This window comes from Lithobates pipiens, unplaced genomic scaffold, assembly GCF_037356315.1.
Source record: "Lithobates pipiens isolate NorthernLeopardFrog02 unplaced genomic scaffold, aLitPip1_a1.2 Scaffold_23, whole genome shotgun sequence".
Lineage (NCBI taxonomy): Eukaryota > Metazoa > Chordata > Amphibia > Anura > Ranidae > Lithobates > Lithobates pipiens.
Genome location: NW_027507785.1, coordinates 243,970,987 through 243,994,924, shown reverse-complemented (window position 1 = coordinate 243,994,924; position 23,938 = coordinate 243,970,987). Strand labels below are relative to the sequence as shown.

Here is a 23,938-nt window from a genome sequence, read left to right as displayed (position 1 = left end):
CTATATATATATTTGCCAGGGTGATGGGGTGGTTTTTAAAGGTGCCCTTCAGAAGGATAAATCTGCCTTGGTCATCAATAATTTTGTCTTTAATGTCAATATGGACATTTTTGGAAAGGAGTATAGAGACCCCCTTGGACTTTGAAGTCGGGGAAGTCGAGTGGAAGCCGACGGGATATAATCTGTTGGTTAGGAGTGGCGTTTTTTGCGAGCAAAAATGGGTCTCCTGGAGGAATATTACGTCTGCTTTCATACTTCTCATATTAGACAGTAATTGGGAACGCTTCTCTGGGGTGTTCAGGCCTTTGGTGTTCAAGGAAACAAGTTTAAGGGAAAGGTTTTGTCTATTGGTCTTGGACAGAGCCATGTTTTATCCTTCAAGTATGCTGGTTTGGGGAAGCCAGAGATGCGGACCAGTAGGGGGAGGGAGGTAAGGGGGAGCGGGGTCAGACTTACAGTTGGAGAGGTTAGGGAGGGCCCAGAGGGCAGGGAGGGGATAGGTTATGATACGAGAGAGATAATCTACTGGAAAGGATTGGGGAAAGATGGAAGGGTACCGGAAGTGGGAGATGTCCTGCAATCCCACTGAAAATACAGGGATACTCCGGTTGGTGTCAGCAGTATCTACCAGAGAACCACTGTTGGGGGGGTTGGTAGGTGACAGTCAACAAAAGGAAACATTTCACGTCTCCAAGAGGTCTATGCTGCAAGTGAGCACACTATGGTGAGAGTTTCCGGGTGTCAGGTGAGGAGTAATAGATCCCTTTGAATGACCTAAATAACTTGTCGTGAAGGCGACAAAGTGGTAAGCATGAGTATATGTCGGACAATGGAATATGTCCGATTTTATGAGCTATGCTAATTAGAAAAGAAAAAATTCCAGGGCCTTGGGGGGGCGATATTACGTAAACACCGTATATGTATGTCTTTAGCTTAACTGAACAAATAATTGAACACTTAAAACTAATGGTTCCCATGACACAGAGCTAGAAAACTATGTGTTAATGAATATAACCATGGTAACAATAACATTGATAAAGAACAATGAAGTAGTAACCATTAATAAAACTATGCCCTACTGAAGGAGTGAACAAAGGCACAGCGCCAGGGGGGGTCGCGCACAGCCCTGTTTCTTTATGCAATACGCGGATATGCGTTTTGTCATCAATTGGCAGTCTTACCTGCGCGCGACCTCCCCTGGCGCCCCGCGCCCACCATCAAAGCTGAGCCATAGGCAAAAAAGGATAGCCACAATCTTACAATAGTAGAAAAAGGTCTTATTGCAATACGCATTATCTGGGTATAGGCCTATTCTTGTTGGCCTGAAGACAAGAGCTGCATAGTTAGGAAAAGAGGGGAAGGAAGAGAGAAGAGAATGAGAAAAAATTAAAAAATAAAGAAGGGGTAGGAAACAGTGAGCACAGTAGAAAAGGAGGGCAGAAGGGACAAGCCAAAAGGTTGAAGAGATTGGCACTCCACCTAGAGGAGTGACCTATTACTCCTTTGTTATTGCATGAGTCTCTAGGGGGAGCTGTTATGGATAATCAGGTAAACTACAAACCAGGTGTAGAAGTCTGCTGGAAAGTCTGCCTTTCGAGATACCTTGCGTAAAAAAAAAAGAAAAAAAAAAAAGACATTGAAGGCAAATGGAATACAGAGTTTCAGTCAGAGGATGAAGAACCAGTAATGGCAGTTACACATCGCGGAGGTGAGGGCCTCATCTCTGCTCCTTTGGAGTGGCATACATTGCGTGAGTCAGTCAGGGATATTAGGGTTTATGGCTGATCCGTATCAATTAAAGACATGGTGGGCACGAAGTATTGTCTCAGTGTGGTTCTGGGCAATGGGTATCATCCATACGTTGCCAATATAAAAAAGTCAACCTTAATATCGGGCTGAAGTCTTTTCTCCATCCCCTGCTCTCGCCAGGAAGAGAGCTAGGGCCTTGTGTCATGGGAAGGAACCATAAAACAAAGAGAGGCAACAGCAACAACAAAAAGTAAAAAAAGCGTATAAAGAGGGCCTGAGTACCTGTCTAGGTGATGCGGGCTCTACGTTGAGCTGGGGAAGCCATTGGGCTACCATTGCGTTGGGCTCCAGGTATCCGTGGTGGAGTGAGTGGTGCGAGAGGGTAGGCTCGGCGGCGGCTGATGCTGTAGGTGCCTGCTTCGTCCACTCCGTCCATGGAAGTGGCTCTCTTGGGTAACGGCAAGCGGAAGTCACTATACCAATCTGGGAGAGGGACCATCGGGTGATCCAGTGTAGAACAGAAGTGTTCCAGATCCTTCGGAACTCTGAGATTTGCTGTACGGCCTTGGTGCGTCACCGACAGGCAAAAGGGGAACTTCCAGCGGTAGATAATAGATCTGGATCTCAGAGTTTCCAGAAGGGGCCTTAGCTCCCATCTACGTTGTAGGGTGATGTTGGATAAGTCCTGATAAATCTTTATCGTTGCCCCCTGATTAGGGATGAGCTTTCGAATTCTGAACGTTATGGGCCATTTGCGCCAAATTCGTGTGGCGCTCACGGCCCACAATGCACTGCGTCATCGCAGTGCATTGCTGGCTCATAATTGGCCAAGCATGCACTGTGACCCCGCATGCTTGGCCAATCACAGCGCCAGCAGTGAGGAGAGCCATGATTGGCCACAGGCAGGACGCCTGTGGCCAATCATAGCTCAGGCTGTGTAGTACACGCCCCACACTATGTAAGACCGCCAGCGCGGCGGCCTTGTGTAGTGTGTTGGCGTCTGAAGCAGTTAGTGGGTGTTCTGTGTACCTCCAACACAGTATACACCGATCGTTATCGGCCGATTTTCGATCTTGCTCTTCTGTAGTGGTTGTTGTCTGCTTGCCCTGACCGCAGTATACACTGCTATATTCACCTCACCTATATAGTTAGTGATCTATCTTTTATAATAGAGCTTGCAGTCAATAGTGTTAGTAGCTTGTGCGTGCTGTCTGCATGCTCTGTACCCTGTACACACCGCTATATCCACCTACATAGCTCTTCTCTATTTGAGCCCACTTGCCATCTGCAGGAGTTATTGGAAGTTGTGTGTGCCTCCAGCACAGCACAGTATACATCTGTATATACCCCTTTATCTCTGGTGTTCTATAAAAAAGGCATCTGAGGGAGTTAGTGGGTGTTTTGTGCCTCCAGCACAATATACACCTGTATCTACCCTGTATTGCTGTTCTCTAATAGAGCCATCTGCAGGGCTTAGTGGGTGTTGTGTGACCCCATTACAGTATACCCCTTTATCTCTGGTGTTCTATAATAAAGGCATCTGCAGGGCTTAGTGGGTGTTGTGTGACTCCATTACAGTATACCCCTTTATCTCTGGTGTTCTATAATAAAGTCATCTGCAGGAGTTAGTGGGTGTTGTGTGCCTCCAGCACAATATACACTACCCAACTGCTGTTTTACCCAACTCCCTTCAGGCCATTACCATGTCTGGAAGGCCAGCAAGGAGAGGCAGACAGGCGCGAGCCAATAAAAGAGGGCAAGCAGGCTCTGTGTCTAGAGACAACAGTGCTGGTCGTGGACGTGGTGCATTGTCATCAGCACGTGGCCATGGGACACGCTTGTCCTTCTTTTCGGCAGCTGGACATGTTGAACCGCAACATGCCAATGACTTGGTAGAGTGGATGACCAAGCCCTCTTCATCCTCCTCATCCTCTCTCACCCAGTCTCAGGGTACTAGCAAAGCAGCTGCCAACGCATCGTCTTCCTTCGTCTCAATGTCATCATCAGTGACTCCTTCCCTAGACCCACCACGTCCTCCTGAGAAGTCTCCTGAACTCTTTGAGCACAGTGTTGAGTACATGCTCCAGGAGGATGCCCAGTGTTTTGTAGCCTCTGATGATGACACTCAGCTAGAGGAAGGCAGTAGCGTGAATGCAGAGAGAGGGGATGCTCAAGAAGGACAGCAATCTGGCAGTCATGTTCCACAAGCTGCAGCATTTTGCCAGGTTTGCTACAGCGATGAAGAGGGAGGGGATGATGAGGGCACTGACTCCACGTAGGTGCCTGGTAGGAGAGAGGAGGAGGAGGAGGAGGCACATGTCCAATGAGGCAGGATGCCCTCCGGGGGCCAGCTTAGGGGCAGCACACCGACTGAATCACACCGCAGAGCTCCGCCTGTGCAGGGCGCTGCCTCTGCGCGTTATTCTAAAAGTTCTTTGGTGTGGGCCTTTTTTGAGACGAGTGCATCAGATCGCACCACTGCTATTTGCAACATATGTCTCAAGCGTATCTCGCGTGGCCAAAACATCAGCCGCTTGGGCACCACATGCTTGACCAGACATATGTTGACCTGCCATGCAGCTCGTTGGCAAGCGTACCTCAAAGACCCACACCAAAGAACAAAGCGGACCTCTCCTTGCTCCTCATCAGCTGGCATCTCCAACCCCACTAGACCTTCAGTCCTCTCTGAAACCTGCTCTGAGAGGAATGAAGGTGTAGAATTAGGTGTGTCACAGCCAAGTGCTTCCGGGCACTCTGCTAGCAGTACACCCACGTCCGATTATAGCAGGCAAATGTCCCTGCCCCAGCTGCTGGACGAAAGAAGTTCACTCCCAGCCATCCACATGCCCAGCGGTTGAATGCTAGCTTGGCTAAATTGCTAGCACTTCAACTGCTGCCTTTTCAGTTGGTAGACTCGGCCCCCTTCCGTGAGTTTGTACAATGTGCGGTTCCTCAGTGGCAGGTCCCCAAACGCCACTTTTTTTCACGGAAGGTGATTCCGGCTCTCTACCGGCATGTGGAAGGCAATGTCCTTGCCTCGCTGGACAGGGCGGTCAGCGGTAAGGTGCATATTACCGCTGACTCATGGTCCAGCGGGCATGGACAGGGGCGTTACCTGTCTTTCACGGCCCATTGGGTCACTCTTCTGGCAGCTGGGAAGGATGTAGGACAAGGTGCAGTAGTGTTGGAGGTTGTTCCGCCACCACGCCTCCAAAATGCTACTATTGGTTGTGACACACCTCTCTCCTCCACCCCCTCCTCTTCTTCCTCCATGGCCTCTTCCAGTGCTCTGTCCTCAGAACCAGCGGTGCTCCGTAGGCGTTCCAGGGGCTACGCAAGTACGCAGGCAAAACAATGCCATGCCGTGCTTGCGCTGGTTTGTTTGGGGGACAGGAGCCACACTGGGGCGGATGTTTTGTCAGCTCTGCAGGGGCAGGCCGAGAGGTGGTTGACGCCACGCCAGCTTAAGCCAGGAATGGTGGTTTGCGACAATGGCACCAACCTCCTCTCCGCCCTCTGACAGGGACAACTGACCCATGTGCCCTGTGTAGCTCACGTCCTTAACCTGGTGGTGCAGCGGTTCTTGGGCAGGTACCCCGGCTTACAGGATGTCCTGAAGCAGGCCAGGAAAGTCTGTGTGCATTTCCGCTGATCATTTAATGCCTGTGCTTGGCTGGCTGAGCTCCAAAAGGAGTTGAACCTGCCCAAGAACCGCCTTATATGTGACATGCCCACCAGGTGGAACTCAACGTTGGCCATGCTGCAGCGGCTGCACACGCAGCAGAGGGCCATCAATGAGTACCTGTGCCGACCAGGACAGGGTCGGTTTTTTCTCACAACGCCAGTGGGGCTTGATCAGGGATGCATGCACTGTCCTGTCACCGTTTGAGGAGGCCACAAGGATGGTGAGCTGTGACAGTGCATGCATCAGTGACACTGTACCTCTTGTCCACCTCTTGGAGCATACGCTGCGTGGAATAATGGACAGGGCACTTGAGGCAGAACAGAGGCAGGAAGAGGAGGACTTCCTTGCCTCTCAAGGCCCCCTTTATCCAGACAGTGTTCCTGCTGTGCCACCCATCACACAGGAAGAGGATGAGGAGGATGAGGAGGAGGAGGATGATTGTGTCAGCATGGAGGTGGAGGCTGGCACTCAGCATCAGCAGCAGCAGTCTTGTAGGGATGATTTACAGTCCCAAGAAACACGTGGACTTGTACGTGGCTGGGAGGAGGTAGCTGCGGATCATGTTGTCCTTAGTGACCCAGAGGACTCCGGACCGAATGCCTCAGCTAACCTACGCTGCATGGCCTCCCTGATCCTGCAAAGCCTGCGGAAGGATCCTTGTATTCTTCGGATCAAGGAGAGGGACCATTACTGGCTGGCCACTCTCCTTGATCCACGGTACAAGGGTAAGGTTGCCGACCTTATCTTGCCATCGCAGAGGGAGCAGAGGATGAGACATCTCCGGGAGGCCTTGCAGAAAGGTCTGTGCAATGCGTTCCCAGAGACTGAGAGGTTACAAACTCCTGGTCCTGGACAACGTGTTGCTGAGGCATCGGTCAGAAGGAGTGGTGGAGAAGGTGGCCGTCTGACTGATGCTTTCAGACAATTTTTTAGCCCGCAGCCCCAAGGTATGATCGGTTCCAGCAACCATCGCCAGCGTCTGATTTACATGGTGCAGGAATACCTAGGGGCAAGGTCAGACTTGGACACCTTTCCCACCGAAACTCCTCTGGCTTACTGGGTCTTGAGGATGGATCACTGGCCAGAGCTTGCACAGTATGCAATTGAGCTACTGGCCTGTCCTGCATCCAGCGTTCTTTCGGAACGCACCTTCAGTGCTGCTGGTGGCTTTGTTACCAATCACAGGGTGCGCCTGTCCACCGAATCAGTTGATCGACTGACCTTCATCAAGATGAATCAGTCTTGGATCACCCACAGCTACCAAGCACCTGAAGCTGATGTAACCGAATAATTGTTTTTGAAATATCACATCCCTTCAAGACTGCCTATGCTGATGCTGATTGACTGTCCTGTTATGTTGATTGTCTATCCTCTTCCTCCTCCGCTGATATGTTGGAAGAACATTTCTGGTTCTGGGTGATGCCATCAGCCCAATTTTTCTGCCCCTGTTTAACAGGGACATTTAAGTAAAATTTTTTATGCAATGCTTTGCAGCAGGGCTAATTCCTGCAATAAAACTAGAGTATATGGGAGAGGTTGCAGTGTGGTGGCACCAGCACCAGTGCCTAAGGCCCAATTTTTCTGCCCCTGTTTAACAGGGACATGTAATTACAACTCTAGATATAATATTTCACAGGAGGGCCCGTTCCTGTGCCCACCCAGAGTAACTGTGAGGACTTATAGTGTTGTGGCACCAGCACCACAACCACCAAAGGTCAATTTTTCTACCACTGTTCAACAATGGCATGTAATTACAATTCTTGATATAATCGTTCACAGCAGGGCGCTCCAGCGCCCACCAAGAGTCACTTTGAGGGCTTACAATGTTGTGGCAAAACCAACACCTTGTTCCGCCATTTCTGCAGAGCATATAGGGCAGGCCCCTACTTTCAAACATCCAACTTACAAACATCTCCTACTTGCAAACGGAAGGAGACAACAGCAAGTGAGATGAAAAAAGATGGACGACAAAACAAATTATACAGGGGTGATAACCCTTCCCTATGTTTTCCAAAAAGCTTAAAAATAGTTTTTTTGACTGGAGCTACACTTTAAAAATGTACCAGTTGAAAATTACAAACAGATTCAACTTAACACAACAAACCTACACAGTCCCTGTCTTGTTTGCACCGCCTGTATACTGCTGTTCTGAGTATATAGGGCCTGGGGGCCACACGCATTTCCTTTTTTTAATATGGGTACTGGGTTCCCCTTAATATGCGTACAAGACCCAAAGGGTCTGGTAATGGGCAGGGAGGGCTACCCATGCCATTTTTCTCAATGATTTTCAACCATATTGCAGGAACCAGATATAACATTAAAACCGCAAGCAGTTTTAAATGGTGTTATTTCCGTTTAATGTCATTTTGTGCAGGGACTGTTCTAAACACGGGAAACACGTGGCACTTCACAGGCATACTACAGACACCCACCAGGCACCATATTTAAAGGAATATTTCACTTTTTTTTTCACTTTAATCGTCATTAAAATCAGTGCTCCCGCCAAAACGGCCATTTTTAAAAACATTTTAGGCATTGACCCATGTCCCCTGGGGCAGGAGCCAGGTCCCCAAACCCTTTTTAGGACAGTATCTTGCATATTAGCCGTTAAAATTAGCACTTTTAATTTCGAACGTTCGAGTCCCATAGACTTCAATGGGGTTCTAAAGTTCGTACGAATTTGGGGTCCGTTCGAAAGTTCTGGTGCGAACCGAACCGGGGGGTGTTCGGCTCATCCCTACCCCTGATATGTGAGCTGGTTTCTGCTTCTTGACTTGCGGAGAATTTTGTCTTTCAGTGGAAAATCCGTAAGACAGCAAACCACGTCTCTAGGAGGGTCCAGGTCTCGTCCCCTCGGGCGTAGCGTCCTGTGGATCCATTCAAAGACTATTGGTGTGTCCAGGGGTCTTTCTAGGAGATAATTAAATATATTGGTGACCGCCAGAGAGAGGTGAATAGGATCGATCGCCTCTGGGATTCCTCTCACCCTGAGGTTTCGACATCTCCCGCGGTTGTCTAAGTCCTCCATGTGGCGATTGATCTCTCTGAGATGGATGGCATGGGACTCCGTCAATTGCTGTACGTGGCATAGAGCAGTATCCTGGCGGGCTTGAGTAATTTCCACCTCTTCCACACGTAGGGCTATGGCCTGTATGTCCGAGCGCATGCCAGTGATGGCCGCCATGAGGGTGTTTTTTATGTCTGCCGCCACGCTGTGGAGATCTTCTAGGCTAACTGCGTGTGGGCGTCTCTGCCCTGACTCTGAGCCAGGCTGGCTCCGGTTACCCCCGCGGTGTGGGCTGGAGCTCGGGGAGCGCGGCTCACGCGAGGCCGGGGATTGTGAGGCCTGCATGCCTCTGTTAGGCCGCGGTCTGAAGATCGCGGGGATTTGGCTGCTCGCTGGGGTGTCTGTTCCCCACGGGGATCGTGAACGGGATGCCGCGTCGCTCCGGGGGGTTCTCACCATGTTCCGGTGTTCGTTCGGCGCTGTGCGGTTCTGCTGTCACTGAAGCTGGACCTCGGGAGACGGGAGCTCCGGATCTATGCGTCCATCTTGGACCGGCTCCAGACCACGCCCCCGGGGGTTCTAACACCTGGAGTAGCACAGTGGGAGGCCGAGGGTCAAACACCAGGAAGATAGATCAGAGTCCAAGAGCAAGCCAGGCCATACACAGAAAGTCAGTCTGTAGATCCAAGCATCAAACAGAGGGAATAGGCAGAGATAAGTCCAGGAGGCAGGCCGGGGGTCAAACACAGGAACAGCAAAGAAGGAGTTCCGAGAAGCAAGACAAAGGTCAATCGTAGGAGAGGTCCAAGAGTCGTCAGGTACGATCCGGGTCACAACGGGTAGGCTCAGGAAACAAGGCACAGGAACACAGGAGCTGAAGAGACAAACCAGCAAAGACACAGAGCACATTGATGCCTTTTATAGGCTTGTCAGGGCAATCAGGTGGTGCCCATAGATGTGTGCATGTGCACAGGTCATTGTGCTGTATTGCGCATATGCGTGCGCCAACCCGTGTGGTCCGTTGCGCCGATCTGCGGGGAAGCACCAATGCTGAAGTCTGTTGATCCTCTGACAACATGGAAATTAGAATTTCTGTTACATAACACTGTACTTTTTGCTGCCATGTGTTTCCACATTTGTGCACAATTTTAACCGACTGTCTGCATTTCTCTCTCTTAAGGCTCGGTTCACACAGGAGGCGGCACGACACGGCACGACTTGCGGCGCCACGACCTGACAAGTCGCCCCCGTTCTGTACTACGGAACCGTTCTAAGAGGAGCGACTCAAGTCGCTCCGACTTAGAAAAAAGGTTCCTGTACTACTTTTGGCATGACTTCGGGCGACTTGCATTGACTTCTATACAGAAGTCATTTTGCAAGTCGCCGCTGAGGTCTCGGCAGGTCGCGGCGCTGCAAGTCGTGCCGCGTCGTGCCGCCTCCTGTGTGAACCGAGCCTTACTCTTCAACCATCTGATCCCTTGCTTTAGTTTATGCATTTATTCTACTACTACTTGCTGCTCACCTGCACAATATTCAAATACTAATGCAGCAATATCAACTTGCCCTTTAATCGAGTGAATCACTCTGGTTTTTACCCCTCGTGTCCTCAATTGCTGTTTATAATTGACACCATTTACATACAATTACTGCATATTACTTCTCTTTTTGTGTAGCACCTTCTAGTGTGCTACATAGAATGTACATAGTTGCTAGAGTAGGTAAATTGACCTGGCTGAGAGCCAGGCCTGGGTTGAATTTGGGTCAGGCATGAGTGACTAAGGAAGGCTGGATGACCCACCAAGCAGAACCTCTGGTAACTCCCCCTGCTTCCGTAGAAGCTTCCAGAATTAGAGGGTGGATTTTAGGAGAAGCTTCTTGGTGTTTTGATGAGGGCCCCAGCCAATCCCCAGCAGGAGCGCTGGCAAGGGGCAGGCACCTCTTAAATACTCTGGGATCATGCCAGTATGGGCAGTCGGGTGGAAGATGGATATGGAGTGCTCAGAAGGCTGCCAGTGGCCCTTGAGGGTGACCTATGGTCTTGGGGGGGGGGGGGTGACCTCAGGCCTGCAGCTCAGGGGTGCTGGAGAGACCCTCTACAACACCTGGATGCATGGGAGAAGGTGTGAGGACAGCAGGAGAGAGATTCAGCACGTTCAGGAGATCTCCTGAGAGTTGGTCTGGGAGGACTGGTGAGTGTCAGTATGGAGGACTGGTGTCAGCCAGGACTGTGGTGAAGTAGCCCGGAGGGCTAGTGAAAGAATCTGCTGCAAACAGGAGGGCTGTCAGGGCCTGAAGAGTTGGAGCTGGGACCAGTGACCACAGGAGGAAGTGCAGTGAATGTGTTAGTGGTGTCACTCTACATCCTACAAGTATAGGGGATGCGAGTCCGTGCCTGTAATGGGCAAGTGCTACAAATTTTTACTTAGTGAGACCACTGGTGATTCTGCAAGCAAGTGAAGTGCTGGATGAAGGAAATTAACTGTATATAGGACTGTATATAGTAGGAGTTGTCCCTGAAGATGTTTCAAAGTCAAGTGGGCATCCCATAATACCCCTACTCCCCATCCAAGTTTTATCCCCTCAATAAAAATACAAAAACAATGTACTGGAGTGTTTTCTAACGCTGGGAAACTGTGGAAATTTGGTGTGCCTGGCTGTGCAGGGTGGGGATCTCAATTCACCAGCAGCTTCCACGTGGGGGTTGTTATATACAATGAATATAATTCTCTGATTTTGTTGTTTGTATGTCAATACCACACAGTACTGCTTTGCCACATTTGCATGTGGGTAATTCTAAGTATTCATTCATACATACAGTAGATGCTGCACAGTGATATTTCTCCTTCTCTGTATGCTAGGTGTAATCTCAGTTTATGTTATAATGTCTGTATATATGGTTCTTAGGGTTCCTTCACATGGACAGCCAGGGGACAGTAAAAGCTGGTGGTTTACCTTGGTTTTACAGACCCCTGGCAAAGCACCTAAAGAAAGGCACAGAGCGAATAAACTGCATTACACTGCTAAATGCAACCCATTTAGGTGTATGGGGCCAAGCTGCAGCTGCACTGCTAATGTTTGCACAGTGGCTCAGCCTTTTAGGGGTTAAAACAGGCAGTTGGCATATCTGATAGTGTAACAACCAGGGTATCCCACACTGGATGTAATAAGTACGGGGTGGATCTTGACACTAATGATGTCATCACGCTAGCCGCTACAGGCATTGGCTCCAACGTGATGAGTAATCTCTGTGTTCAGCTCTTGATGGTTGTTATATTTGGAGCTGACATGCAATATGCTCTTTGATTAATACATTTTGTATTTTTAACCCCTGGAAAGTGAATTCAGTTAGCACTATATAAATTCTTCCTTTTTATGGTGGTTTGACACATGGGGATATGCACTGAAGCCTTAATGGAAAGTACTATATGGTGGAAGAGTGCTGCACTGCACAAGTCTGAAGAGTGAATATAGAGAACTTATATTCACTTTGGTAGGGGACTATATCACTAATGAACAATATTATATTTATTCACATTTTTGGATTTGGACTTGTGTTACATTTTGTTACTTTTGTACTTTAAATATGTCACACCGTCATCTATGAATTATTTTGACATTTTTGCAGTGGATCACTCACGCTTTCAATTATATTATATTCTTTGGGAATTTATCATCGGGAAAGAAAGTACCCATCTGGTATTTGTTTGATTGTACTATTGGAAATGTCATTACATGTACTGTGGAGTAAAATTTGTACAATTGCACCAATGCTGTATGTCATAATCTACCAGGAGCAATCAGAAAGAATTGCAATGCATTTTTTTGGTATGTTAACGTCTTTAAAAAAAAAAAAAAAACTGACGGTTGCTTGTACATACCTCCAAAAGAGTTTCAGAGTGGAACTGACTTATTTGCTTTGCCTCTCTGAATTGTATGTTATCCCACTAAATGTGGTTTCTTTATAATTAATCCAAAATCTGTATTTGAATTTCTTTTTAAGGAGCGGATATTATGAAGAACGATGGAATCTATTCCAAATACTTTACAGACTTTAGTGGAAATGGCAGATATGGTTTAAAAGTGCGAGTTGAAAGCAAAAGCAAAACTGCCAAACTGGCACTGCCAAAAAATCAAGCATTATACCTACCTGGCTATGTTGAGAATGGTAAGAATGGTACAGGGCACTAGCAAATATTGAAAAAAATTATATAAACATTCATTAACTTTAGAAGACCCAGCTACCAGATTATTAATTTCAACAACAATCTTCCTCCAAGGTTATACTTTATGTTTTTTTTTAACATATTTTATGCATTCTTTACCTGTAAACGCCTCCCTTGTTTAGACATCCATAAACCTCGAAACTGATACTGAATGCTGCCATCTTGGATGTGATGTCAGCAGCCCCAGCAGACTCTTAACTGTCACTCAAATGACGCTCTGTAGTATTACCTTTTGCTTCTTCCCTCAGTTGCTACATTAAGGGTTATGTAGGGAGGTGAGGAGTGGAGGAGCTGGGCCAGTACACACAGAAGTTAGACACTCCCAAATGAGGAGTGGATGATGATGTGCAGGGAGGAAGGGGGCTATGCAATGGAACATTGCAAACCAAGTAAATGTTGCAAGCATTTTAAATCCTTTTTTTTTTTGTGTGTTTTTTTAAGTTGGTGATGGTATCTTAGAAGTCGATATAAATTATAACTGGTTTAATTAGTTAGATATACATATAACCTTAGGGAAGGTTAGTAGAGGTTTCTGAATCTGATAACTTGGAGCTATCATAACAGTTCATGGGCCAATAACTTTAGCAGCATCTTCAGTCAAAGTAATTGAAAACTTTGTTGATGTCTTCTTGCACAAAGCAGAGCCGTTGTGGACCACATGACCTATTATGCAAGGTTTTGGTCACATGATCCCAGAATTGGCATGCTGTATCGTCTGCTTATTGTAGTTAACAAACAGGTTTATGGTAGTTCAGGTGGGTGCCACTGCCCCTATTTTCTATCCTCCCTAAAGTCAGGCCTAAACATACTTGCTGTGGACAATATCACTAGCTTTGACTCTTTTCTTGAGAAGCTGTAACCATGCACTGAATGAATTCACTAAAAGCTAGGTACCAATTAGCGATGGGAAGTCCGGATCTTTAAAGTGAATCGGTTCATTTCAAACTACTCACTGAAATTAACAAATTCAATGAACCGATTCTTCGGTTCTTAGGTTCACTTGTTGAGTCTCCTGACAAGCAAGTGAACCGAAGCTCTGATTCAACCATATTAAATGATTAGAATCAGAAGACTGATTCACATAGAAGGTTGGCAGGTCCTCCTGGGGACGTTTACATTTATTTAGTTCATTGGCGCAGAGCACAAGCCTATTGTTGTCAGACTACAATTTGTCAGATTACCCGGCGTCATGAATTTTGGTGATACACAAACAGCTGTGTTAGGCTGGGTTCACACTTGTGCGATGCGGGAACCCTGCGATTCCACTGCGGGTTCCCGCATCGCACCCGACTCGCACGCCAGTTCACACTGACATATGCAAACTGCTGGGGAGTGTCATACAATGTTAACGACACCCCCATTTCAGCTCACATGTCGCACTGTGAACTTTCAGTTCGGACATAAATTGAATTGCATAGGTGTAAACATTCTGGTGTGGACCAAAAAAGGTGCTGTGCGAGTTTAGTCCGAATGCGATACGATTTCAGCCATACTATCTGTATGGCTGAAATGGCATCACACGGACATCACATGCGATTTTGCACCACGCAGCAAAGTGAACCGGCCCTGAGCCTAGGTTTCCACAAATTTGAAACCTAGGCCCATCAGAATGCAGTTCACATGCACAAAAGCCTGCTTTTCATTTAGGCTCTGTTTCCACTTGTGCAACTTGTCCTACGACTTGTGACTGCAACGTTGACATGACATGTCGTACCCGATGATTTCCAATGAGAACCATTCATATCTGTGCGACTTCAAATCACAGCGACTTCAAAGTAGTCCCTGCACTACTTTGGTCCCACTTTGATGTGAATTGAGGTCCATAGACCTCCAGAACACATAGGCATTGCTTCAAGTCGCTGCAAATTATTGGCAAAAAATTGCAGCAAAATCGTGTGACTTTCAGGCTTTTCAGGCTAACGCAGCCTGAAAGTTGCATGATTCTGCCGCAATTTTGATGCGACTTAAAGCAATGCCTGTGTATTCTGGAGGTCTATGGACCTCAATTCACATCAAAGTGGGACCAAAGAAGTGCAGGGACTACTTTGAAGTCGCTGTGACTTGAAGTCGCACAGATATGAATGGTTCTCATTGGAAATCATGAGGTACAGACTTGTCATGCAACTTTGCAGTCCAAAGTCGCAGGACAAGTCGCACACGTGTGAAAGGGCCTCAGGCTGCCTGTACCATCTTATCACTGCTGCAACCTGATCATTGATTTAGTGTATTGTTCTACTGGTGGGGACTCGTGATTCTTTGAGTGTACGTGTATGATTCTTTAACTCGATGTACTGTGTGCATCTGACTCAAAAACTGGATACAAACTTAAAGTGGTTGTAAACCCTTACAACACACTTTGATCTACAGGTAAGCCTAGATTAAGGCTTACCTGTAGGTCCAAGAAATATCTCCTAAACCTACACGGTTTAGGAGATATTTGCTGAAAGACAGGCACCGCTGTCTAAGGCGCATGCGCCGTAGACAGCGGTGCGCAGGCGCACTGAGTGCGGCACCGTCAACGGCGAAGATGCCGCGCGTGACGGCTCCCGTGCGCATGCAATGACAGCGGCGGAGCAGCGAGACCCACCGAGAAGATGGATGCACCGGACTACAGGGGACAGCGGTGACTTCGCTGGCTCGTATGTCAGGTAAGTGACACATAATGGACTACTATGCGATGCATAGTAGTCCATTATGCTTTACCTTTGCAGGGAATGAAAGAGGAAGTAAACTCATCAGGGTTTACTTCCTCTTTAAAACAGTTCTGAGTGTAAGTGTGCTATGAGCCGGTTGATTGGTTGAAGGGAGGGGCGGAGCTTTCTCACTCTAGGATCATATTTCCAGGCCTGCCTTGCTATGCTAGTATAGAGTGCATAGTGAACTGTTTCAAACAAATCAGTTCAGTTAGATGAATCGATTCATCCAGTTCACTGAAAAGAATCGATTCAAAAGAACGATTCGTTCATGAACTGGACATCACTAGTACCAATGGTCAGTTATAGGCTTCTTCTTGAAGTTAGTATGTCTCTAGTATTATGGTAAATGCACATGAAGAAGATACTAATGCCCCCCGCTTTTCATCTTAATTAAGAACAGATGAGGTTTCCAGACACATACATTTGTATTGTTTGCTATAAGAATATGTATCTTGCATCTTACATGTGTATATTAATATTAGTTTAACCACTTAAGCCCCGGACCAATTTGCAACCAAAGGACCAGGCCCCTTTTTTGCGATTTGGCACTGCGTTGCTTTAACTGACAATTGCGCGGTCGTGCGACCTGGCTCCCAAACAAAATTGGCATCCTTTTTTTTCCCACTTTTTACTATAATAAATATCCCCAAAAGATATATAAAAAAACATTTTTTTTCCTCAGTTTAGGCCGATACGTATTCTTTCACATATTTTTGTTAAAAAAAAATCGCAATTAAAGATTATTGATTGGTTTGCGCAAAAGTTATAGCGTTTACAAAATAGGGGATAGTTTTATAGTATTTTTATTAATATTTTTTTTTTACTAGTAATGGCGGTGATCAGAGATTCTTATTGTGACTGCGACATTATGGCGGACACATCGGACATTTTTGGGACCATTGTCATTTATACAGCAATCATTGCTATTGAAATGCATTGATTCCTGTGTAAATTACATTGGCAGTGAAGGAGTTAACCACTAGGGGGCAGTGTAGTGTTATGTATGACTTTATGTGTTTTTTTATTGTAGGGGGCGTGGCCTGGCATGTGACATCACTGATCGTCCTTCCCTATAAAAAGGGAAGAGACGATCAGTGGCAACCACACAGGGAAGCACGGGGAGAGATGTATGTTTACACAGACCTCTCCTCGTTCTCCAGCTCTGTAACTCGATCCGGGGACACCAGCGGCGATCGGGTCAGCTGGTCCCGTGGCCACGGTCACGGAGCACAGGACCGGCTGGGCACTTAAAAAGCAACGTACAGGTACGTGCTTGTGCCCAGCTGTGCCATTCTGCCGACGTATATCAGCGTGAGGCAGTCCTTAAGTGGTTAAAGGAGTATTCCAGGCTTTATTTTTCTACTAATGCCTTTTATATGTTTATTTCTTTTGTGCATAGGTGCTATAATCAGTAACCCACCAAAGCCAAAAGTTACAACTGATGAACTAAATATAGGGGATTTTACCAGAACAGCTTCAGGCGCTGCCTTCAGAGTAACTGACATACCATCAGGCCCCCTTCCTGATGTGTTTAAACCTGGAAAAATTATAGACTTGCAAGCAATCTTTCAAGGCCAGCAAGTTGCATTATCTTGGACTGCTACTGGAGATGATCTTGATAAGGGAAATGGTATGTATTAAATGTTATGTGTTAACTGGATTATCTGTAATGTAATGGATGGTCTGAAAATACCTACAGAGGTGTAATACATAGTTAATTATAGTTAATCACTTAAGGACCGCCGCATGTAGATATACGTCGGCAGAATGGCATGTACGGGCACAAGCACGTACCGGTACGTGCTTGCCTTCCAGCGGGTGGGGGGTCCGATCGGACCCCCTCCCGTTGGCTGCAGCGGTCCGTTTCGCTTCAGGACCGATCCGGGATGAGGGGATGGCCGTTGGTTTCTGGCCATCCCCTCTCGATCGCTCCAGGCGAATGAGAAGCTTCCCCTGCCTTTGTAGTGTAAACACAGGCAGGGAGGAAGTGATGTCACTCTCCTCGGGGCGGTCTTTTTGACCGGACTGCAAGGAGAGGACATAGTAAGTGCACCAATCACTACACTGACACGTAGGTACACATAGGCACACAAATCACCCCCTGATCGCCACCAGCCCCCCCCCCCTCCCAGTCACAGTGTCACTGATTGCAGTGATCATTTATTTACTGATCACTGTATTTAGTGTCAGTTGTGACAGTATACAGTGTCAGGGCAGTTAATGTTAGGTCCAGGGTAGCCCCCCACCCCCCCAATAAAGGTTTAACCCCCTGATTGCTCCTAGAGTTAACCCTTTCACCCCCTTTTGCCAGTGTCACTAAGCAATCGTTTTTCTGATCGCTGCATTAGTGTCACTGGTGCTGCTAGGTAGCTAGTTACTTTTTTAGGTTCCCCGCTAGGTTTTTATAGCGTTAGGTACCCCCATATACTACCTAATAAAGGTTTTGACCCCCTGATTGCCCACAGGTAACCCTTTCACCCCCTTTTGCCAGTGTCACTAAGCAATCGTTTTTCTGATCGCTGCATTAGTGTCACTGGTGCCGCTAGGTAGCTAGTTATTTTTTAGGTTCACCGCCAGGTTTTTATAGCGTTAGGTACCCCCATATACTACCTAATAAAGATTTTAACCCCCTGATTGCCCCTAGAGTTAACCCTTTCCCCAGCGATCACCGTATAAGTTTCACTGGTGACGCTGGTTAGCCAGTTAGTTATTTAGGTTCCCCGTCAGGTTTTTATAGCATTAGGTACCCCCATATACTACCTAATAAAGGTTTTAACCCCCTGATTGCCCCTAGAGTTAACCCTTTCACCAGCAATCACTGTATAAGTGTCACTGGTGATGCTGGATAGCCAGTTAGTTATTTCGTTATTTAGGTTCCCCGTCAGGTTTTCATATAGCGTCCGGGACCCCCATATAAAACTTAATAAAGGTTTTAACCCCCTGATTGTCCCCAGGTAACCCTTTCACCCCCTTTTGCCAGTGTCACTAAGCAATCGTTTTTCTGATGGCTGCATTAGTGTCACTGGTGCCGCTAGGTAGCTAGTTATTTTTTAGGTTCACCGCCAGGTTTTTATAGCGTTAGGTACCCCCATATACTACCTAATAAAGATTTTAACCCCCTGATTGCCCCTAGAGTTAACCCTTTCCCCAGCGATCACCGTATAAGTTTCACTGGTGACGCTGGTTAGCCAGTTAGTTATTTAGGTTCCCCGTCAGGTTTTTATATAGCGTCAGGGACCCCCATATACTACCTAATAAAGATTTTAACCCCCTGATTGCCCCTAGTTAACCCATTCACCAGTGATCACCGTATAAGTGTTACAGTGACTCTGGTTAGTTAGTTTGATTTTATAGCATCAGGGCACCCACCATTTATTACCCAATAAAGGTTTAACCCCCTGATCACCCGGCGGGTGATATCAATTAGGTTTTAGGGTCAGGGTCTGCGTCGCCCCAGGCAGCGCTAGGTTAGTGCCAGTACTGCTAACACCCACACGCAAAGCATACACCTCCCGTAGTGGTATAGTATCTAAACAGATCAATATCTGATCTGATCAGATCTATACTAGCGTCCCCAGCAGTTTAGGGTTCCAAAAAAATGCATTGTTAGCGGGATCAGCCCAGATACCTGCTAGCACCTGCGTTTTGCCCCTCCGCTCAGCCCACCCAAGTGCAGTATCGATCGATCATTGTCACTTACAAAACACTAAACACATAACTGCAGCGTTCGCAGAGTCAGGCCTGATCCCTGCGATCGCTAACAGGTTTTTTGGTAGCGTTTTACATTTAAATCCTGAAGGCGGTGCTTGGTTTTCGGGGTCCCGTACGCGGCTAGGCTCCCAAAAAGTCCCCCACATGTGGTACTCAGGAGAAGCAGCAGAATTTATTTTGGGGTGTAATTTCACATATGCCCATAGCATGTGTGAGCAATATATCATTTAGTGACAACTTTGTGCAAAAAAAAAAAAGGTTGTAATATTCCCGCAACTTGTGGCAAAATATAAAATATTTCATGGACTCAACATGCCTCTCAGTAAATAGCTTGGGGTGTCTACTTTCCAAAATGGGGTAATGGGGGGTGGGGGGGGTTTGTGCTATTTTGGCATTTTATGGCCTTCGAAACTGTGATAGGTAGTGAGGAGTGAAATAAATTTGCACCCTTAGAAATCCTGAAGGCAGTGATTGGTTTTCGGGGTGCCGTAACACGGCTAGGCTCCCAAAAAGTCCCACATATGTGGTATCCCCGTACTCAGGTGAAGCAGCAGAATATATTTTGGGGTGCAATTCCACATATAACTATGGCATGTGTGAGCAATATATCATTTGGTGACAACTTTTTGTAAACTTTTTTTTTTGTGTCATTATTCAATCACCAAAAAAAAAAAAATATTCAATGGGCTCAACATGCCCCTCAGCAATTTCCTTGGGGTGTCTACTTTCCAAAATGGGGTCATACTGCCCTGCCATTTTAGCACCTCAAGAAATGAGATAGGCAGTCATAAATTAAAAGCTGTGTAAATTCCAGAAAATGTACTCTAGTTTGTAGACGCTATAACTTTTGCGCAAACCAATAAATATACGCTTATTTTTTTACTAAAGACATGTGGCTGAATACATTTTGGCCTAAATGTATGACTAAAATTTAGTTTATTCGATTTTTCTTATAACAAAAAGTAGAAAATATCTTTTTTTTTTCCAAAATTTTTAGTCTTTTTCCTTTTATATCGTGAAAAATAAAAATCGCAGAGGCAATCAAATACCATCAAAAGAAAGCTCTATTTGTGGGAAGAAAAGGACGCAAATTTTGTTTGGGTACAACATTGCATGACCGCAGTGCAGTGCAGTGCGAAATTGTAAAAAGACCTCTGGTCCTTAGGCTGACAATTGGTCCGGGGCTTAAGTGGTTAATCTGGTTGAAAAAAGACACAAGTTAATCCAGTTCAACCCATACATGGTACATGGTACTTTAACCACCTCCCGCCTGTGCTATAGCAGAAAGACTGCTACAGCATGGGCCTTAATTGTCGGGAGGGAGTCCATGTACATCCTCACTGCCTGCGCACCCCCTTACCACATGATCAGCATCAATCCCAATCAGGGAGAGCCACTGCTGCTATGCAATGCCACCTGCCAGTGCCCACCAGTGTCACCTACCAGTGCTGCCTATCAGTGCCCACCAGTTCCACCTATTAATGCACACCAGTGCCACCTGTCAGTGCAGCCTATCAGTGTCCATCAGTGCAGTCTAGCACTGCCCATCAGTGAAGCCTCATCAGCCCACATCAATGAAGGAGAAAAAGTACCCGTTTTCAAAATTTTATAGCAAACAATGAAACAGTTTTTTCAAAAAACTAATTTAGCAAAAAATAAAAAACCCAGCAGTGATTAAATGCTGCCAAAGGAAAGCTCTATTTGTGTGAAAAAAAATGATAAAAATGTCATTTATGTGCAGTGTTGAGTGACAGTGCTAAGTACAGACCGGACAATTTTGCTGGTCAAAGACCAGACCACTTTTTGCGATTCGGCACTGCGTCGCTTTAACTGACAATTGCGCGGTCATGCGCCGTGGCTACCAAACAAAATTGACGTCCTTTTTTTCCCACAAATAGAGCTTTCTTTTGGTGGTGTTTGATCACCCCTGCGGTTTTTATTTTTTGCGCTATAAACAAAAATAGAGCGACAATTTTGAAAAAAACACATTATTTTTTACTTTTTGTTATAATAAATATCCCCCAAAAATATATAAAAAAACATTTTTTTCCCTTGGTTTAGGCCGATAGGTATTCTTCTACATATTTTTGGTAAAAAAATCGCAATAAGCGATTATTGATTGGTTTGCGCAAAAGTTATAGCGTTTACAAAATAGGGGATTTTTTTACTAGTAATGGCGGCGATCAGCGATTTTTATTGTGACTGCGACATTATGGCGGACATATTGGACTTTTTTGACACATTTTTGGGACCAGTGTCATTTATACAGCAATCACTGCTATATAAATGCAGTGATTCCTGTGTAAATGACACTGGCAGTGAAGGGGTTAACCAGTGGGTGGCAGTGTAGGGGTTAAGTGTTCCTAGGGGTGTTACTAACACGAATTAACATTTGTGACACGGCAAATTATGACATTTAAAAATGCAGCCCACATTCTCTTCTTCTTTAACCACTTCAGCACCGGACCATTTTGCTGGCCAAAGACCAGACCACTTTTTGCGATTCGGCGCTGCGTCACTTTAACTGACAATTGCCCGGTAATGCGACTTGGCTCCCAAACAAAATTGACGTCCTTTTTTCCCACAAATAGAGCTTTCTTTTGGTGGTATTTGATCACCCCTACGGTTTTTATTTTTTGTGCTATAAACAAAAATAGAGCGACAATTTTGAAAAAAGCACATTATTTTTTACTTTTTATTATAATAAATATCCCCAAAAATATATAAAAAAACATTTTTTCCCTCAGTTTAGGCTGATACGTATTCTTCTATATATTTTTGGTAAAAAAATCGCAATAAGTGATTACTGATTGGTTTGCGCAAAAGTTATAGCGTTTACAAAATAGGGATAGTTTTATGGCAATTTTATTAATAATTTTTTATAATTATTTTTTTTTTTACTAGTAAAGGCAGCAATCAGCGATTTTTATTGTGACTGCGACATTATGGCGGACACATCGGACATTTTTGACACATTTTTGGTACCATTGTCAGTTATACAGCAATCACTGCTATATAAATGCAGTGATTCCTGTGTAAATGGCACTGGCAGTGAAGGGGTTAACCAGTGGGTGGCAGTGTAGAGGTTAAGTGTTCCTAGGGGTGTGTTACTAACTGTGGGGGGTTGGGCTTTCATTTAGTGAACACTGATCTCTGCTCCAATCACATGGAGCAGAGATCAGCGTCACTAGTTGCTAGGCAGAATGGAGAAATGCTGTTTACAACGGCATTTCTCCATTCAGCCGTCCCGTGAGACGATCGCGGGTATGCCCGCGGCGATCGAGTCCGCGGGACCGCGACCGGACTCACGGGGATCCTGCTCGCGATGGCAGGGCAGCATTGAAGATTGGACATGCCTGTATGCCAATATGCCTGCCCGTGCCATTCTGCCGACGTACATCGGCGTGCGCTGGTCGGGAACCGGTTAAAGAAGAAGTCCAGCCAAAGCTCATTTGGCTGTACTTCTCCTAAGGGTCACAGGAGTGCAGTTTGTTTTTCACTCCTGTGATCCATTTTCAGCAGAGTGGGCTGAAGTCCACTCTCTGCTGATGTCACCAATGTCAGTCCAGGCACTGTATCATCCCATCACTGGGAGTCTGGATCCGCAAGCGATCAGCAGAGAGTCTGAGACGGCCGCTTCCCACCCCTTCACAGCTCAGCGCTCCAATGAGCGAGGAGGGAGAAGAGCAGAGAGCTGTGACTGACAGGCAGCAGCTCTCTGTTAGGGGAACCGTGACAACCGAGCCACTGGAGGTGTTTGATCGATCAGTTCTCAGTGTAGAGGTGCCAGGGAACAGATGCAGCATCAGACCAATGCTGCATCCACCTTGGTAAGTATTAATCGGGAAAAAAAAATCCTTTACTTCTCTTTTAAGTGCCCACTGCCCAGTAAGCAAGTGGTTAAGGTATGAGGGTGCATGTGTTTGTTCTCCTTTACTTTACCAAATGCCAATTCTAACGGAGGAAGGAGAATCAATAATGTTCCAGCCCAGAAGTTAAGCTGGCCATACAGTTACTTTTTTTTACAATCAGTCGGAAAAGTGAAAGAAAAAAAAGAACTAAACGATTCCTCGATTCACACAAATGAAGTGGAGGGAGGAATTTCCTCCTCTAGGACATTGGATTCTGACAGTGGGACCCACCGATATCAGAATATGAAATGCATTGGGACAGGGCTAGCGGAGTTGGCGTTCCCTTTCTGATCCAGTGTGGGGTGAGAGATGAATGCTTGCAGAGTGGCCAGCTTTATACTCTGCAAGTGGCTGGATGCAATCTCATTCAGTAAGAGGAGGCATTTGTATACGTTTTTATATGTGAGTGACTGTATCTTGATGGTATCACACTACTGCAACATTTTATTTTATGTCCTGTGGATATTTGTAGGAGAAAAGAGGGGAGAACCATTAACCCATGGAGGAGGGTTCTGTAGCAGTGAATAGTCACTACTTTTAAAGCGGTAGTAAACCCGCACATTTTTTTTTTTTTTTTTAAACCTGCAAAGCAAAAGGCATAATGAGCTAGCATACTAGCTCATTATGAAATACTTACCTTAGAACGAGGCCCCGACATCTGGCCCGATCCACGCCGAGGGAGCTGACATGCTCCCTCGGCGTTTCTTCCGGGTATCGCGGCTCCGGCGCTGTGAGTGGCCAGAGCCGCGATATCGTCACTCCCGCGCATGTGCGCGGGAGATTTCAGTCCGGCCGCTCGGCTGCTGCCGGATTTTGACGGCGAGAAACCCCTTGTGCGCATGCGCCGCTGCAGTCAGCGGCGCATACCGAGGGGAATATCTCCTAAACCGTACAGGTTTAGGAGATATTTTTTTTACCTACAGGTAAGCCTTATTATAGGCTTTCCTGTAGGTAAA

The 23,938-nt window shown here is 46.3% G+C and overlaps 1 protein-coding gene across 1 annotated transcript in view; it reads left to right on the top strand.

The window, feature by feature from the left end:
* The window catches only part of LOC143928222 (calcium-activated chloride channel regulator 1-like), a 100,255-nt gene that overhangs the window by 67,874 nt on the left and 8,443 nt on the right, over positions 1–23,938 (top strand). Inside the window, exons 12-13 of the mRNA XM_077452971.1 lie at positions 12,442–12,606; positions 16,760–16,990. Coding sequence (XP_077309097.1) covers positions 12,442–12,606; positions 16,760–16,990 — 396 coding nt within the window. The remainder of the gene's footprint in view (positions 1–12,441; positions 12,607–16,759; positions 16,991–23,938) is intronic.